Consider the following 19,995-nt stretch of genomic DNA (forward strand, 5'->3'; position numbering starts at 1 on the left):
GAAAATTTCCACCATGGTTGACATACCAGATGAGCCATCGATTTGCAGTGCTGCAGGTAAGGACTTGATTAGATACCTTCTTTCAATACCATTCAGTTCGAGAACATATGGTGTAGAGTTGGAGCTTGCGATTGTGAACCATGAGCGACCGTGTCCTGAACTGTGCATAACCAAACCAACTAAGAAAGATGGGAAAGTTTTCATTAGGCAGTTTAAAACATCTTAGTACAACAATATTATGTAGTTATGTGGCAGCAATGATCTTAATAAATTATTTTGTTGGCCATGTGTTTTGTTCAATACAAATTTAGGACCATGGAACTATACAGGCTACAGTGACTTGAGCAATTTTTATAATGCAGTGCAAATACATGAACGTTCCCAGAATTACATCTGCGCTTGCATCCAACTGAAGACAAGTCATGATTCATACTTCTAGCCAAGTAAGAAACCAAAACCAGTCCGTTTATTTAAGATCAAAATTTTATGCTAATAGGATGTTTATTATTTTCAGGGTTAAAAAAGAATGTAATTTAATTTACAGTTGCCCTCCAATATCAAGTAAATCATTATTTTCTTCATGGTTGAAATTTACAAGTTTTTATGGAGAGGCTGTTTTTCATCTTTAAAAACCATGCATCAAAGATTTGATTTTACGGTATGTATGCACTTCACACGTGGCCGCGGTGGCTCAGTCGGTAACGCGTCTGACTACCATGCTCAAGGTCCCGGGTTCGATCCCCGGCCGGTTCAAATCCGGGAACTTTTCTAACGATGGAAGCGGCCCCGGCGCCTACCCAGCGTCGAATAACATGGGTACCTGGGGGAAACCCTGGGGGGTAAAGGCGGTCAGGGGCGTGATGCTGATCACATCACCCCCATTCACGACCGGATCAAGAAAGTGTGGGGCGTTACCCCCACACCCCCTATACGCCTTCATGGCGTGGTGCTATGCACAGGGGAATACTTTACCTTTACCTTTCTTTTTTTTATGCACTTCACACACTCAAGCCCGATACTTCACCATTATGCACATTATTGTAAGTAGGAATGTGTGTAGGCCTATATTATATTTGAAATTGTTATAATTTACAGAAACGAAAAATTAACCCATCGCTTGCCTATCACGAAAAGTCACGGCACGCCCCTGGTATGATGTGTACAAACAATCAAGTCAGTGGTGGATGATAACCATTCATTCGCAATTACCCCATGTTTACTGAGACTTTTTTGCTTATACCATTGTGTACTTTTCACCGTTTCAGTTTGCGCTATCACTTCTGGTACACCCTGTATAGAAAAAATGATCAGTACATTGAAGACCTTTTTGAAACATTGTCACATATATTGTACAGATCTGGAAAAAACATGAAATACCATTTTGGAAGCAACCAACGAAATAACAATGGAAACAACTATGCACAATAATTTGTTCAATGCAATAAATAATTTTTGACCAAATCTCTATGGACTACAGCATCAGTTGGAGAGATTGTTCTCCACTGTTTGGCAATTAAAGCTGTATTGATGAATGCCTTAATGGGATAATAATCAATGTGTACAGTCATGGAAAAAAATACTTTCCCCATACATAGTCTTATAGGGGAAGTATTTCTTTCCACAACTGTACATGACACAAGAGGAAGTATCAAATGTGTTTGGAAGAAATCGGAAGTGCATATTTTTGTAAAGGTAAAGTTTCCCAAGTATATTCCACTTTGCTATGAAGGCACATAGGCTGATGTGGAGATAGGAGCTCAACATTCTCGATCTTGGCCATTTTTGGAAATGTGACGAGCACCAACTGTGTCACCTTCCCTTCTTCAGATACCCATTTATTTGAGACTGGGTGAACCAAGTACCCACTTTATCCAGGAACACGGGTGGAAAATTCTGACCTTTAGGTAACTTGCTCTGGAAATTGAACTCAGGTCTCCTGTGCAGCAGTCAACCCCTATTGACTAGACCACTCTAGCTCCTGCATATTACTGTAAAGAACATAATTTTGAACAACCAAAATTTATAACTTGAAATATATCCAATTGTGCTGATCGTTAGTTTAAAAGTTGAATATACAAGGTGTCTGGCTCAAACGTCCAATAAAAGAAAAATTCATAACTTCAGATGTATTTGAGATATTTCTACAGAGTTTAGTTCTACAAATAGAGTAACTCAAAATGTTTTTTTTTACATATCTAGTATGTTTCAATGTGTGCACCGTTTGTGGCACGACAGACGTCTAATCTGTATTCTATCTCTCTCCACGTGTTGTTCAGCATTGCAGGTGTAACATTCTTGATAGCTGCACGAATGCGATGGCGCAGATCACGAACTGGTGTTTGATACACTTGATTTTTTACAAATCCCCAAAGGAAAAAAACTAGCGGCTAAATGTCTGAGCTTCTAGGGGGGTCAAGAAATTGGCTAACGTCCAGAAAATTCAAAGTCCAAAACATCTCTGACAATTCCTACATAATGACACGGCACGCTATCTTGCTGGAATATCACGTCACGAGGAAGTTGTGACACAACGTACAACTCCAACATATCCAGGTAATTTACTCCATTAATGGTACACTCCATGAAGAAGTAGGGCCTATAACCCTGTTCTTCAACAATGCATACCAGACATTCACTTTTTGAGAGTCACGTTCGTGTTCTCTCACTACATGGGGTCGTTCTGTTCCCCAGATGTGACAATTCCATTTATTCACCTTCCTGGAAGTGTGGAACATATACTCATCTGAAAAACAAAGCGAATCGAGGTATGCTTCGTTTTCATCAATTTTAGCAAGAATTTCTTCCGCGAATGCTTTCCACAGCGGGTTGTCCTGAGGTTTGAGTTTCTGACAAAGCTGCAATTTGTATGCCCGTGGGCGCAATCGTTTTATGGAGAACATCATGTACTGTCAACTTAGGTACCTGTAATTCCCTACTTGCTCGTCGGAAGGACTTTCTAGGGCTTCGTTGGAAGGACGTGTGGATTTCTTCAACACTAGCCTCTGAAACTGCACGCTTTGTGTGGTGGCCCAACATTGACTGCACACTGCCGTTTCCCGAAGGCGTTTGTCCCATTTCTTGATGGCTTTAAATGTGGGAACGTTGTCAGTTGGTCGTAATTAATACCCATCCTGAAAATGACGATGTACAAGCGTTACAGACTTCAGCTCGGCGAAAGCAAGCACACAAAAAACCTTCTGTTGTGGAGTCCACATTGCTACTGGCATGTTTGTGCTTGCCGCAAATAATGCATTGATGTGATTTCGTAAACAATGCGGTTATGCAAATACATATGTGCGGAGCATCCACACAGAAAAAAACATTTTGAGTTACTCTATTTGTAGAACTAAATTCTGTAGAAATATCTTAAATACATCTCAAGTTATGAAATTTTCTTTATTGGACGTTTAAGCTGGACACAATGTATATGCCAGGAATATACAAGGTGGATTTCTATGTTCCTGGCAAATATCAAGAGTACTGTGGACAATGTGACAATATATATATATATATATATATATTACATACACATAGGGTGAGGCAGTCAAACAGGAAGATTTTAAAAAAATTACAAAAAAAATAGAGAGAGCAAATATTATTTATTTTTTGAACATGAATGTACTGGAAATGAGTTGAAATTACTAGTGTACCTGAAAAATGTTGTGGATCTCTTGCTGAATTCGCTCCTTCAAATCATCCCTGGTTCTTGGGAGGGTTGTTCTTGAATACTTTGGATTTGAGGTAACCCCAAAGAAAAAGGCCAGGAGCTGTGAAATCGGGTGAACGGGCAGGCCACGGAATAACGCCGAATCTGCTGATGAGACGACTAGGAAATGCGAGTCTAAGCACATCCATAGACACTCTGGCAGTATGGCTAGTTGCACCATCTTGCTGGAAGCAAAGAGCACGCGGGGGTGACAAACTGTCGACAGAAAACGTGTTGATCTCCAACAAAACTATCAGAGTTTTTGTAATACGCCTTTACAGCAATGTGTGTAACACCAAGGATGCCATCTTACTGACATCATATTCAAAAAATGAACATTTTTCAGGTACACTAGTAATTTCAACTCATGTACAGTACATTCATGTTAAAAAAACAACTAATATTTGCTCTTATCTATTTTTTGTTAATTTTTTTAATCTTCCCATTTGACTGCCTCACCCTATACAGGGTGTCCCATCTAACTTGACAAATCAAAATATCGCGAGAAATTTGCATCAAAGGAAAACATTTTCCATATGAAAGCATAACAGTATTGTAGGGGCAAGTCACCTACGATACAATGAACCCACTCTCCCACCCTCGGGGGGTGGGGCAGGGGGTAACCTATTTTTTATTGCAGATTCGAATTCAACGTCCGGAAATACGTAGGTTTTGTCTGACAAATTTTGTTCCATTCGTGAAAGATGCAAATGCAGTGGCTGGCAAGTGTGTGAGAAGGGATCCTGTGGCCTAGAAGCATTGTACTCGCGATCTCAGTAGTCAGTGATTGCATGGTCAGTGCAGTGTGACTGCAAAGAGTCGAATGACACAGTTAAGTGGGGTATTCAACATCATGCATTCTCTATGCACAGAAGTAAAAAAAATGAAATGATCCTTGTTTATGGTGAATGCAGAAGGAACATTGACGATGCTGTGACTCTTTATGTGGAACATTTTCCTGACAGGCTATGACCACGTTCTTCGTTTGTTCGAGTTGTCAAACAGTTTCGTGCCGAAGAAAGTGTACAACCTAAACAAAGGGTTCATAGAGCAACTGCCACTGGAGAGCATAATCAAATTGCAGTCCTAGTCACGGTGGCTCAAAATTCCCAGGCGAGTACGCGAGTAATATCATCGCAGTCAGGAATTTCTCGCAGTAGTGTTTAGAGAATATTGAAACGTCACAAATTCCATTCCTATCACGTTTCCATGCATCAGGAACCTCATGGCGACGCTCTTCACAATCGAGTGGTGTTTTGTGAATGGGCACGTGAACAAATACTAGTCGACCAGCAGTTCTTTCGTAGAGTACTTTTCTCCGACGAGTCAACCTTCACAAACCACGGTCAGGTTAATCGTCACAATATGCATTATTGGAGTGTGGGAAACCCACATTGGTTGTGTGAAGTTCAACGTCAACATCCTTGGTCGGTTAACGTGTGGTGTGGAATCATAGGCGAAAAACTGATTGGTCCCTATGTTTTTAACGGTACTTTGGACCGGCAAAAATATCAAAGGTTTTTGCACAAGGAATTACCAACATTGCTTGACGACGTAAAGCTTGCACTGCGACAGCACATGTGGTTCCAACATGACAGTTGTCCAGCACATAATGCAATAGTAGCACTGGACGAACTAAACTGCATGTACAATGGTCGTTGGATCGGTAGAGGGGTTCCGATGCATTGGCCTGCCAGATCGCCAGACCTTACGTCGCCGTTTTTTTTTTTTTTTTTTTTTTTTTGTGGAATATCTGACAATAAACAATTATCCACTTGTGAGTATGAAAGACTAATCCAGGTGCTGGCTGTCTCAAGAATCTAAGGTACAAGGTAGGAATTGGCGAAATGCAAATGCTGCAGTCACGTTACCCGTCTCCATGTAGTCCCGTTCTATTGCGTGCGTTTCTTCCCTTCGTTGTACGAGCAACACTTTCTGTCCCTGTTGTGATACCTGCTGGGAACACAGCAGCCTCACGTTATCTCATCGATGGCTCCTTTTGGCTGCGGTTCCTGGATCGGATGCCTGAGCAACGAGTGACGGGATTGTTTGAACTCAATGTGACACCACAGTCCATTGCATTATGTACAATGTACAGTAACTCTTCGACAAGGAAGTTTTTGAACGTGACCCACGAGAGAACAACAGTGTTACGATTCATTTGCTGTGATACGGTTTCTACAACCGCAGTGTGACCTTCCAGTGTAAGTACTCGCGGACATTTTTAGAAGGCAACTTTCAATTTGGTCAATTCTGGTCTACGAATTGTAAATAAATTCAATCCCTGACTGGAAGAGAAAATCAGCAAACGTAAATGAGTTCTAGACAGTGTATAACCTTTTCATATTTAAAGCATTCCAATTCGGTCCAGGAATATTTTTTCCAGATCAATTTAAATTTGGTCCAGGAACCTTTTTCCAGAATGAATTTCAATTCGGTCCAGGAACCTTTTTTCAGGAACAAATAAAATAAGGTACAGAAAACCTATTTTCAATCAAACAATACGCAATTTGGACAGAATTTAAATTGTGCGAGATAAAAGGTTCCGGTTATGCAGCGGAACCCATTAAAATTTATGGGTTCCTGGGCCTTTAACAACCCTGCCTGTAAGTGATATAAAGGACAATAATCCTGTAACTGGACTAGGTAAATATTTGATGAAGAGATTATCAGCAAAGTCTTAAGAGATAATTAGCAAGAAAGCTAAATGTCCGTGCTTTATTGCAATTCGTCATTTCTAATTTCACTTGAAGACTTCAGTGTCTTATTCCATCTTATTTTTATTGTTATAATAATATTAAAACATGAATTCGTATATTATGTACCAGAGGCATAAGTAAAACACATGAATGTCTTCATACCTTCAGTAAATTTGGCTGGTAAAAGTCTCACATTGGTGGTATTGAGAATTCATTTTGTCCGTAGGATGGCAACACTGTACTGAATGACCACACAGAGGAATAGAGTAATATATCCATCAGTTTGTGCACAGCAGCTGTTTATGTTAGTTGTGTTGACGGGTGTCTTGCAATTTGCAGAATGGAGACAAATATCGAGCAAAGAATTTGTTTGAAATTTTGTGTTGCCAACGGGCTGTCGTGTGCTGAATCATTGAAAATGCTACAAAAGGTCTTTGGTGATTCGTGTCTGTCAAAAACACAAGCATATGCATGGTGCAAGGCTTTCAAAGAAGGCAGAGAAGTTGTTGCTGATTTCCCCTGTTCTGGTCGACCTTCCACGAAGACGACTGACAAAAACGTCGGAAAAATCAGGACAATGGTGCTTGAAAACTGGCGTGCGAGTGTGGCAAATAGGTCAACAATCTTCGGAATGGCACTTCGAAAATGAACCAAAACCCAAAAAACCATGCCAAAGTCGCTCAAAAATTAAGGTCATGTTCATTGTTTTCTTCGATTATCGTGGTGTTGTGCACTCAGAATTCCTTCCAGCAGGACAAACTGTGAATAAAGAGTTTTATGTGACCATTATGAGATGTCTGCATGAGAATGTTCGCCGGAAAAGACCAGAGTTGTAGAAGAAACAATTTTTGGATTTTGCACCACGATAATGCGTCGTCGCACACATCGACTCTTTCTCACGAGTTTTTGGCCAAAAACTCAACACATGTTCTCGCCCAAGCTACTTTTTCTCCAGTGATTTTTTTCTCTTTCCACGACTCAAGTTACCACTTCGGGGAAGGTGTTTTGAATCAACTGAATCCATTAAAGGAAATTCGCAGAAGGAACTCAGGGCATTTTGAAAAGTGTTTTGAAGACTGGGTTAAGCGTTGGCATATGTGTGTTGCATCTGATAGGGCCTATTTTGAAGGTGACAAAATAAATGTTATATGATTAACCACGTATTTTGTGTTTCATTCACAAATTCTGGGTACTTTTTGTACGTAGTAGTATATATTTATTTTATTACAATTAATGATATTTGTTTGGGTGTAATTTGTTTGAAAGAAAATTTTCGGCAGAAAGTAACTGTAAAATTAACTTTTAGTTACTTCCCAAGTACCAGTGACTCTAACTGAATTACTTTTTAAAATGAGTAACTTACTTTTCTAACCAACTCAGTTACTTTCAAAAATAACTTTCCAAACACTGAAGAGAACATTATTGAAGTATCTATTAATAGCACTCTTAACTCTTTTATGAAATATATTTACAACCTCAAATCCATATTCCAGTTTATAAAACCATATTTTATTCTGGATCTACTTGCTAAAATTACAACGTCCTCAATAACATTTTCCATTTTAACACTTGTCATTTTATGCACATCTTTGGTTTGATTTAACTCAACAAGGTCATTAACAGAAAGTACACTTTTCTTTGCCTTCCATACAACAACTAATGAACGTTCTATTTTATACGATACAAGTCACTACAAATAATATAAAAATAATGAATATAACCTCCATTGAAAATATTTTAACAGCTTCAAGTATGACAGCCTTATTCAAAATTATCAGAAATATGTAAAATATTTGGTGCATTTGATTCCCAGAAATTTAGGCACAATGGATTTTTATCTTTAATTGTACATAACTATGCACAATATATTTTCTTTCTATGTGCATATCAATTTGAATATACTGCTGAATGCAGATTTTGCATTGAAGTAGAGAGCAAAGAACATTTAGTTGTATCAAATCTTCAAAGTTGTGAAGAATGTCACAACTCTTTGTTCTAGCCACAACACAAGACTTTTTTTTATCACTAAAACTACTGTCATTTCAATAATGCTTTGTAATTTACAACATAAAACTTTACACATGTATTTGCTATACCTAAAGGCTATCATTATCAACTTTTATGTAACTAACTTCAGTTGTATACAAAACTTTGTTTAATTAAATAGATATGTTGATGAATATCAGTATGGATTCTAAACAAAACTATGGAATAGTGTTAAAATTGTCATATTGTACTCTTTCGACTTCGAGCCATGTTTTACATTTGTTCATATTTGTTAAAATAATGAAAATTCCTACTATATATGCATATGCAAACATGTTTATGTGTGTTGTATGTGTGAAGGGTGTCAGGTATTATACAGAGTGATCCAATGAAGTGCAAACCACCACATCAGTGTTTGCACTATCAGCAAGTGAGGCAATCGCGGCCGTTTTTTGGCATCGTAGTGTGTTGATGAGGCAAACACACAAAAGTTTCCGTAATTATTTTAAAAAGTGATTTACTTACCAGAGTTATAAAATCGGGTGTTCAAACTAATTGCCTTCGATGTGCACACATTTTTGATACATCCTTATTAAGACAACCACTAATGTAAGCTGACGAGGGGGGCTAGAAACCAGTTTTGTGGAGATCCTGAAAGTAGACAGGAGACTGTGAAGTGAAAAGTGTCCTTGCTTTGTATTGTGTCGCCTGTTTATTAGTCTGGTGACTGTGAAGTGATAGGGTGCTTGTTACGTATTGTGTATTTTCTAGTGTATTCAACAGCAAAGTGTGTTATGGCTCAGCAAATGTTTTGTACTGCACAGCGTGTATTTTTTTGTGATTTACATATGTTAACTCAATTGTCACGTGAAGTTCAAAGGCGATTTGAAAGAGAATTCCCGGGTGTAAAAGTTCCATGTCGTAAATAAATCACTCTTTAACCCTGCGTTGGTCACACACGTCTCTAGTTCCGGGTGTGTGGTTTTAACGATGTTATTTATCAATGATTGTTTTCTCAACACCCTCCCTCTGTCTAGCTGAGTTTCTCACCTTCCTCTATCACCCCACTATTTTGTTTTCAGTATTAGCAAGATCTTCGACCCACTAGGGATGGTTCGTTGAACCCCCTTGCTGCCCGAGTCCATGCTCGGCTATAGGCTTACCTAGTTTTTACTGAAAATCCGGTGTGCCATTCCACGCCCGACTAATGAAGAGTGCCTTTTTATAATTTTATAGAATTTCAATTTTTATAGTTTTGTAGAATCTCAACTGTCGAAAGAAAATATTTAATCATAATAATTGAGGATTTGGCATTTTAGACAATTAATTTAGCATATTTTAACTCTTGTCTCTGGCACCATGCACGACCATCAACATAACTTTTCTAGTGTGACCCATGAAGGATTAAAGTAGTTACGGAAACTTGTCCGCTTGATTCACCAACAGTCTAGAGTGCAGACATACAGCCGCGATCGCCTCGCTTGCCAATAGAGCAAACATTGACGTGGCGGTCTACACTTCAGTGGATCGCTCTGTATAATGTCCCACCTTTTCTCTCTTGCTCACACACACACAAATATAGTGGAACCTTATCTTTACATTTAATACTTTCCTTTCAATAAAACAAATATTGGAGATTTCTTCCCACATTTTACATTCCCTGCATTAATAATTTAGTTGAGAAATGTAAAATGCAGATCCCATTGTATATCACATTTGATCTTTAAGGCCATTTGTAGAATATATAAATAAAACAGTGATTACCTTACATAAACTTCAGCTGTGGATCTATCACAATGTAACATGTTGACAAAAACATGGACGGAATTGAAGTAGTGGCACATGCACATTTCTCTCTCATCTCCACCAATAATGAAAAATTGGGAATGTCTTTCTAACACTTGAAAGAACATCTTATACCTACATCCAAAGCAGCACCAGATTCTATCTACAAGGATATGAACACAGTTTATATTTAAAAGTAACATTCACACTAAACTACACTTACATATACTTACACAAAATATAACACGTTAGCGTTATTAAGTTGATAGAAAAAAATTAAATGTATGTGTTGTTCAACAACAATGCGACCACAAACCTTTACTATGCTTTTTCCTTATGTTTCAAAGGCTACAACTTCTTCTTTAAATGTGATGTGCACAATGAGAACATATACTGTTTGATTATTGTTAAAAGAATAATCACTATGCCTGAGGAGCTAGTAAAAATTAGCGAAAATAGAAAAACATATGTTTTAGAACATAAATGATATGTACTTACATTCCTGATATGTAACTTTAGCATAACCAGCACAGTTTCTTGTTACAGTGCACATACACTTGTTTATCTGGGAGTATTGTCCCATTGGTTGTATGATGGTTACATCTTATGTACACTCAATTAAAATATAAGTTAAAACTGTATTCTCCTGACCCTTGGCATTCCATCTGAGCCAACCAGCCTCTCTCACAGCATCCTACAATTTTCATAATAGCTGAAGATTTGAACAGGCACCAAAGTTAAAAACATTTTAAAAAAATGCAACATTAGTTTATTGTACTGACTTCTTTTGAATAAGAAGTTTCTGAAATGTACTCTTGCTTCCTGGTTACTCTTTTATGAACTTGAAAACTGTAGTAACACAGATAAAGAATATAACTTTCATTCTATTTTTTACCTACTTTGTAACAAGTACGTAACTTCTCTTTCATCTTGTGATCAAGAACACATATGTTGTTTCAAATATCTGAGGCTAACAAGTTGTCAGGTATGTCTCTTCTTTCAAGAGCTTTCATTACAAGGCATGACATACAGTTGTTTTAGGAATAGTATCCTATGACATTTTGTATATGTTTGTCAAAAAAATCAATCTGAATCCACATTATTAATGTCTCACCTTCAAATTCACTAGCAAAGAGATTACTCAGATAAACTTTGCTAAACGCTGTGCCCTACGCATTACGACACCTGTGGACAATGAAGTCTGAGATTCTTCAAAATAAATAGGTTAATAAACCTTACCAATAATGTACAACAGCTGTGAAATTATGTGCAAGTTTCTTTCTTCTGTGACATAAACACTGGCCTGCAGCATTGTAGCCTTGTGCAGGAAAGCTGAATGTTCCGCTATGATCGGGTTGACCTATGATTAAAACCATGCACAACAGCATCAGTCACCTGCCAAAGCACTCCACAAAATAAAGGTACATAAGGCAACATTACAGCGACCTTTTACCCATAGATGCAGTGGACGGTATGACACTTTAGTAACACATGAGTTTCTTAATAATGGTAATAATAACAATAATAATTACATGCATGATGACGTCGAGAGTAGGGGGGCTAAACTGATACCACTTTATACCAGATTCCCACTAATATCAATAAACACAGTAGTTATTCAGAATATTGATAACTTGTCGTAATGCAACTACAGCACCTTGAAAACATAGTGTGGAAAATGACCCAAGAAACTGGTTCCCGAGACGGATGACAACATGGATGGCAGTGCGATCAGTATCGCCACTAATTTTCTTATGAAAGTTATGCAGCTTAAGTTAGTTTTTAGAATATATTGTGTAGATTATTTTGTCTTGAAAGGCGGTAAGTGAATTGATGGAAACAGTTATATTTGTGAAGTGATTTGCAGTCATGAAAAGGCATTAATTTGAAAAGAAAAGTAAAATAAAATAAATAAATAAATAAATAGCATGTGTAACACAAGAAGAAACATAGAAATGTGATTCTGGGCATCAGGTGTTGGATTATGTACTAGAGTTAATTTTTCTATGTTATTAGAATATATAAAGTATCCTGAGAGATATTTCTTACCGAGGCGACAAACCACAAGTTTCGCTTGGAAGCGTGCAGTCGGTAACTGATGCAGCCTTTCGAACCGTAGGGACACAAACTCTGACTGCACTGTTTCCTCAAAGAGATATTAGACCAAAGTGGCACGTGACAAACGATAAGGGGATTTCACACCAAAGTGACATGGGTTCTTTGGTCCAAGGCAGCTTTCAGACCGAAGTGACACATGTCACATGGAAACGAGCCAATCAAGAGTAACGTTTCACACCATAACAGCATGACGGGCTGCACACGCCAGCTTTCGGTTGGTGAAATTCTGAAGCGATAAGTGTCGGGTGCCGTTGTTGCTTTGGTGCGCAATCTCCCTAAAGTAAGACACTCATTGCATCATGCAAGCATGAACAACAAACCATCCCGTTTTCCACACTACGTATTCAAGGTGATGTAATGCAACTGTACCATGAAGGTACACAAAGGGATGTGGAGGTATGGCCCTACACATTCACAAGATTCAACACAGCTGAAATACTATGTCCCAGACTGGTACTGAAATTAGCCTATTTTTTTTTTTTTTTGACTCAAAAGGAATCTACTTCAATGAGTACCCCTTCAAAACACATGCCTATTTTGATGAGTGTACAACTTTATACTTTCTCTGTAAAAATAAATATCGCAATCAACCCTGAATCATCCTTGTACTTTATAATACAATAACAAAACTGTGCATTTATTTTGTCCAGTGCTTTGGCAGTTTCCATGATGAATAAACTTAACAAATTCGTTGCACCACCAGCACAATAAATAACAGAGAATCAGGAATACGGAACTAAATCACACGACTTAAAACAACAATCCTACACCGGGAATGCTTTCCCATTCATATGGGGGGCTGGATACAGGTCTTCGTCTGCCACTTCTTCTGCTATCTCTTCCCCACTGTCTTCCTCCACCTCTTCCTTCCCTCTCTCCTCACTCTTTGAACTGTTCGCTCGGTTGCTTCTAATAATTGGTAAATCGAGAGCTTTCGACACAGCCTCGATTGTTGATATGTTTACATAATATGCTAGGTTCACGTTAGGTATTCGAGTCTTCATCTCCTCCATCAGCTGATATGCACCCTTGTAGTTCTTCTGCCGAACGCAGTGCTCAATCATGAAGCCAAACACATCTCCTTGTCGCACAGAATTGTCCAAGTTCTTCGTTTCAAGGAGTTGTCTGCACTGGTTCATAGCTTCATCTGGATTAGATTCATACATCCTATGAAATAAAAAGAAAGAGCAATTTTGCAAAAACTATGATAAAGGAGAATAAATAAACATTATGAGTTTTAATTTGTTTTTTAAGTCCACTTTGTGCACAGCAAGGCTAATCGGGACTGGATCTTCAGTTTAAGTGGGATCCGAACTACTGGGTACTGAACCTGGGACATCTTGATTACAAGGTGACAACAATGACAGTAAAAACTGTATGTAACAAATTCTTTCATAAAACACAAGAAACATTTTCATCAATAAATTACATTTTATATTTTCAAATTCAGCTCGGTCTTTAGTTTGTCTAAGGAATATGAGTGGATTACATTCAGTGTTGTCTAGTTATTTGTAATAGAAAATAAGCTTATACCCAACATTACAAATAACTATACAACAGTGAACAAAATCCCCATAAATTCTAAATAGATCTAATTTTGAAGAATTTGCAGTACTGTCATGTTTCTGAAAAGTGTTAATACAATTGAATTATTTCTACAGTGGGGAAAATTAGTATCAAAGAACTAGTGTGTTGTGGGAAAACAACGTTATTTATTGTTTCCTATGCATGTTGCTATCTTAGCTTTGGTAGACATTCGGTAGAATTTACAGACAAATCATATCAAATGAATTTTTGTAATTCGACATGGGACCACCACATGAAAACTGAAAAACACTCTCTTAGGTGTGGAAATTGTTATAAAGGCACCTTTGTATTTTACAAAATAAACAAAAATAAATAAATCAGAAAACATTGCACAACCAAGTTCTAGTATTTAGTGGGTGCAAAATAATCTAACACAGTTAGTTTTAGTGGTTATTATTTAATTTTAACTGCGAAGTTTCGTTCTGGTTTCCCAGAACTTTTTCAAGCTACACTAAGATATACATACAAAAACACAATCTCACATGGCTAGTCACTCTACACTTCTATAAAAAGTGGTTATGCGAACCTTTAAGAAGAACATAGTATTTAGTGGATCCACTATTGTTCTTAATAACCTTCAAAATTCTTTTAGGCATGGACTGGATGTGGTGTGTATGTCTTCCTCTGAGATTGCTGCACACTGTGACTGAATCACATTTTTCAGCTCAGTCAGAGACTCAAACTGCCGTCTGTTGAGATACACATGCCTTGCTAGGATCCCCCCGTAGATTCCCAATGGGGTTTAAATCTGGACTTCTTGCCGGATGATGCAGAACTGTTATTCCTTTCTCCTGAAACCACACTGTCTTGACTTGCCAGACACATGAATGGCAGTGTTGAAAACGTCACCTAATTCTTTGTACATTCGAAACTACTCAGCCTCGAGCATCTCCAAGTAGTTATCCGAATTCATCCTGGTGTGCAATTATGCTATGTTTGACGTACCTTCAGTGCAGGATGCAGCTCAAATCATAACGCTTGCCTCACCAAAATTTCTACTTGCCCGAAATCAGTCTTCTTTAAGGAGATCGTGCCAATAACACTGAAAGCCATTGGCCCATCCAAATTAAACTTCTTTTCATCACTGAAAATAACTTGATTTCATTCTGAGGTACAAGACATGTGTTCTTCAGCAAATGCTCTTCTAGCCTTGTTATGGGCACTTAGAGGTGGTTTCCTGAGTCGTTTCTTGAATGAAAAGTTATGGTCTCCTGCCAGGATTTGTCACACTTGCCTGGCAGTGAGCGGTAACTGAATATCAGCTATGATTTGAGAGGCAAACATGTTACTAATTTTTGCTTTATGCAAATCAATCATTTTGCGGACTCTAGCTTTCATGTCTGACCAGATTTTCTGTCTTGTCGATACTGTGCGCCCAGTTTGACAAAATTGTCAATAATACAACTCGAGCACCCTAATTTCTTAGCAATTAGATGATTGAGGAGTCCCATCTCCTTGTAAGCAGCAATTTGACGATTGGAGAGTAGTCGCATCTTCTTATAAGCAGATTGCTTTCTTGTCAACTGACAAGACGCTTTCCACGAGGCACGTTTCTCTAGCTACCTTATGTTTGAACAACTTGTCTTCCACTACCAACATCAATACAGCACACAAAGCATAGCAGCTGCGTCAGCAGAAGTGTTGCCTTTATAGCAATTTCCACCCCAAGAGTGTTTTGTTGGTTCTTATGCAGTGCTGCCACATGCACACTGACACAATTATTGTAATATGTTATTCCTACGAATTGTATGCAATACACATCAATAATACGGTAGAAGTATCCGTATAAATGAATAACTTTGTTTCCTTTTTGAGGAATGGAAGTGCCTTCATATTAATTTCCACCACTGTACTATTTTGATAAGTTCAAAATATATTATTATTACAACAGACAACAAATTACTAAGAAAAATGCAGTAATTATACACACAAAAGCTGCTATTTACTATTATCATTCCTTTCAATGCTTCCTTCACATTGTTCATTTTGGACCCTCCAAAGAACAGTAAAAAAATTGAACTGGGGAGCTTTGTAATATTTTGATTGTTCACTGATTTTGATTGTTCACTATAAATTTCATCCCAAATTTTTGGAACAGCCAATGAAATGAGATGCAGTGCAATTTCAGATCATTGTCATACTTCATCATTTCTAGTCCCTGCCTGGCTTGATCAGTTCAGAAGCAAGGCTCTCCATATCCTGTTCTTCCACCAGTCCTCTTTTTAAACTATATTCATATCCTCTTCTTTTATTTCCACAAACTTCTTGGTCTTCCCTCTTTGGCATTTTCCCCACATCTAGAGCAGTGTATGCATCCACTGGCAGTCTTTCTGACCCCATACTCTTCACATGAATAAACCACATCAACTGTTTCAGATCTATTCTGTCCAGAAGCTTCAAAACTGCTTATCTCTGTTGAATTCCTACAGAATTGTATCTCCACTGATTCTATTTGACTTCTGTCTCCCTTCTTCATGGTCCCAGTTTGTTTTCAAAACATGATGATAGGTACGTAGTGTGTGTTATATGCAGTGGAACGTCAATGTTATGTTTTTTTTTCGAGGCACCGTGGAGAAAAGTTTTTAAAATGCACAAAAATATAAAATCAGGGAGTGTAACATCATGGTTCCAGTGTATTGTCTTTCATATTTCAAACCCCGGTTTCTTATCAACCTCCTGACACAGTTACCCTTTCCTTTTTACTTTCTTGTCTATATTTTCATTTCCTCCCCAACTTTTTTCTTGGTGCATATCTTGTTATTACAACTTTGGATTTTCTTGTTCCCAATCATCAAGTTGTTTCTGCACTTGCCATGTCATTAGCAAATGATTCTGGTGTTACAAGATGAGCTAAGACGGCCACCATATAGTCGCAAGGCTGTAGTGCTAAATACGAGTAAGAATAGTAGTCTGTGAAGAGTGGAGATCAACAATAGGATGTATTGTAGCTCTATGTAATTTGCATAAGGAAACCTAATACAGCATGATTAATCTCAGTGTTCTCATTCTCTGGTATTATGTCTACGGTGGTAACACATACAGGGGATGGACAAAAATATGGAAACACCGGCAAAGAAAAGCTGGAATGCTGTAGCTAATAAGGTGAAGGACCGCCTTTAGCTCCCAAAACGTCCTGCAGTCTCCGAGGAATGGACAAATACAAGTTCTGGATGGTGGATAATGGGATCTTGCACCATTCTATATGCAAAACATGGTCACAATCCTTCTGTCTCTGTCGCTCAGTGTACATTTTCACCCACGCAGGTGTTTTTCTGATTGTCTTTGCGGACACACTATATGTCATCATGATCTTAGATAAGAGTCCCTCTTGATACACCAAATAACATGGCTTCTTTGGTAGCAGAGGCCCCTGCAAGGCAGCACCAACAATTTGCCCCCTTTGAAACACCGTCAGCTCCAACATGATTCAGTATCAACTGCACTGCACGCTTTCTACAGTGCAACTGTTAACCAGTCTGTCAGGGTCCTATCTCACAGCGCAAAACAAAAGAATGTCGCACCACATCCGATTTCAAGTGGAAAAATTCCGTCGATATCACCCGTTCCGATATCATGGTGTTTCCATATTTTTGTCCATCCCCTGTAAGAGGGTGTACCCAAAAGAAACCGGATTTTTGTTTTTAAAATCCTTTTTTTTTTTTATTTATTACAAAACAACCTTCAAAGTACTCTCCATGACACTTTACACATTTGTCCAATCTGTGATTCCATTCTTGGAAACATTTTTTAAACTCATCTGTTGTGATGGCTCACAGTTCCATCCTCGTTTTTTCTTTACCTCTACTACGTCATCAAATCGCTGTCACTTCATGTCCCTCTTCATTCGGGGCAACAAAAAAAAAAATCGCACAGAGCGAGGTCAGGTGAGTAAGGGGCATGGCGCAAGAGAGTCATGGTGTTTTTTTTTTTGCCAAAAACTTGGGCTTCAGAGCTCTTCTTTCAAAGCATGGCATGTTTCCACTCAACACTCTTTTTGCTCGTCACTCAGATTCCGAGGTACAAATTTCGCAGCGACCCTTCTCATTCCCAAATCTTCCGTTAAAATTTGCTGAACCAAGCTCCAAGATAGTCCACATAACTTCCCCAGCTCTTCAATGGTCCGTCGTCGGTCTTCGAGCAAAAGTTTGAATTTTATCGACATTTTCATCTGTTCTGGAAGTTGACGGACGTCCAGAACGGGTTTGTCATCAATCGACATGTCACCTTTCTTGAAGCGAGAAAACCACTCGTACACTTGAGTTTTCCCCATAGCACTGTCCTTGTAAGCTGTGTTCAACATCACAACCGTTTCTTTCCCGAGCAGGAAACAAAATTTCACAGCCGCACGCTGTTCTCTTACATCGACCATCACAAAAAACGAGGTGCGAGCGAAACTGCTTTTACAAAAAAAAAAAAAAAAATCACTGGTGAGACAACCTTCCCCGGCGAAGCCACTGGGTGCACTGAACTCTCAACGAGTTGCTCGACGCTTGCCTAGTGGGAAACATTCGTACTACGGAAGCTCTGCCCTGCTTTAGGCAATCACTGATACTGAACCAATCTGTTCTTTCCATCTGAGTCTTAACACAACTCTGGTCAGTCTTGTATATGCTCGGCACTCTACACATTCTCCATTCCTCTACCCCTGTCTCTCTTAGAAAGTGAGAATAGATTTGTTCTGTCAATGCTATCGTATACATTCTCTATATCTAGGAATTTCAGACAATGAGTGAAAACAGGTGACTGCAGATGACATTATGGCATGCATGAATGAGAATGCTGATTTTGCTTCCCTGTTTTGCAATGTGGACAAAGATGTCTTCACCTCAGCATGACATGCACAATTGGGGAATCAAAAGCCATGTCCGAAAGGAGTAAACTGTATTTGAAGAATGGTCTCACAGTTCAGTCTTGAAACATGGAGTGCACTGGAATTCAAATTACACTTTGAATGCAGCAGCATAGAATAAAGCATGCTCTAAATCAAAACCATACGAAATCACATAGCATAAAAATAGGTTATTAAACTTACATTTCCCCAACAGCTGGACTTTCAACTTCCATGTTTTCAAACAAGAGAACAAGAGTAGAAAACAAGCATGCAATGTTGCATACTGCATGCTGCCAGCACGATTGTTTGCTTGATTGGTGCTTTCAAACTGTACTAGGTGGCAACACTTCCAACAAGACCGTACGTCAAGTCTGGTTTTGGTGCCTTTCGGACACAGCCAAATCCTGACATGGTTACAAAACATATGCATGCTAGCCCTAAGATAAACATCTGGCATGAAATCCTGTACAATTCACCTGAACATGCTAGATTTTACACAACTGAAGTGAACCGTCTAGATATACACAAAGATCACATTTCCGATGATGTACCCATCACTTAGATATGCCGGAGAAAACTTTGGCAAAGACAGACAACTTGCTTGACATTGTGCATGCTAGTAAATTTTACAGAAACTTGGAGAGGTCCTTCCGATTTGTAAAATTTTGACAGCATGGTCACGTAACTTACGTAACAGCTTACCCAGATATCCAGCTTATAGAAATTGTGGGGAGGGCAGAGTAACTCAGTGGTAGAGCTTTGGCATGGAAAAAGTAACATTACCTTCGAGTGTCAACAAACTGCTTGATCAGCTGTAGTCGGTTGTTGAGACTCTCCAGTTTCCGCTGATTGTCTTCAGCATTCTTCCCTGTCAGTCGAGAGAGGCAGCGGTTGGCTTCCATCAGAGCCCCTAAGGCCTTCTCGTAGTTCTGGAATTCATCGATCTCAACCTGACAAAGAGAAATACAGAAAACGTGGATTACAATGGATAGCCTGTTGTTTTTTTATCATATTTAATGTCAATTTATGCTTTCACTAGTTAATGAGGAATAGACTTATAATAACCCGTGGCTCGACAGCCCTTGAAGTGCCTAGGCCGATCTCCCGACTGCCAGTCTCCCTCACACAATGCTACCTAAAGGTGTGGAGATCTTCAACTAGTAATGGGGTGGCGTGAGGTTAGCACGTCGAACCCCCACACTGTTGTAGGAGATTTCTGAGACCAGGTTACGCTACTCACTCGTAGCTCCCCAATTTCCTCAAGATGGTGGGTTGCCATCAAT

General features: G+C 38.7%; 1 protein-coding gene across 4 annotated transcripts in view; it reads right to left on the reverse strand.

The window, feature by feature from the left end:
- Nucleotides 1-7,738: 7,738 nt before the first annotated feature.
- rempA (intraflagellar transport protein rempA) overlaps nucleotides 7,739-19,995 on the reverse strand; it is a 130,030-nt gene continuing 117,773 nt past the window's right edge. For all 4 annotated transcript variants that reach the window (XM_083144015.1, XM_083144014.1, XM_083144012.1 and 1 more), the window contains 2 exons: nucleotides 19,496-19,662; nucleotides 7,739-13,461 (listed from right to left, as the gene is read on the reverse strand). In XM_083144015.1, coding sequence (XP_083000141.1) covers nucleotides 13,059-13,461; nucleotides 19,496-19,662 — 570 coding nt within the window. In that variant the 3' untranslated portion in view covers nucleotides 7,739-13,058. The remainder of the gene's footprint in view (nucleotides 13,462-19,495; nucleotides 19,663-19,995) is intronic.

Source organism: Lepisma saccharinum, chromosome 22 (genome assembly GCF_977018435.1).
Source record: "Lepisma saccharinum chromosome 22, izLepSacc3.1, whole genome shotgun sequence".
In the NCBI taxonomy this organism is placed as follows: domain Eukaryota; kingdom Metazoa; phylum Arthropoda; class Insecta; order Zygentoma; family Lepismatidae; genus Lepisma; species Lepisma saccharinum.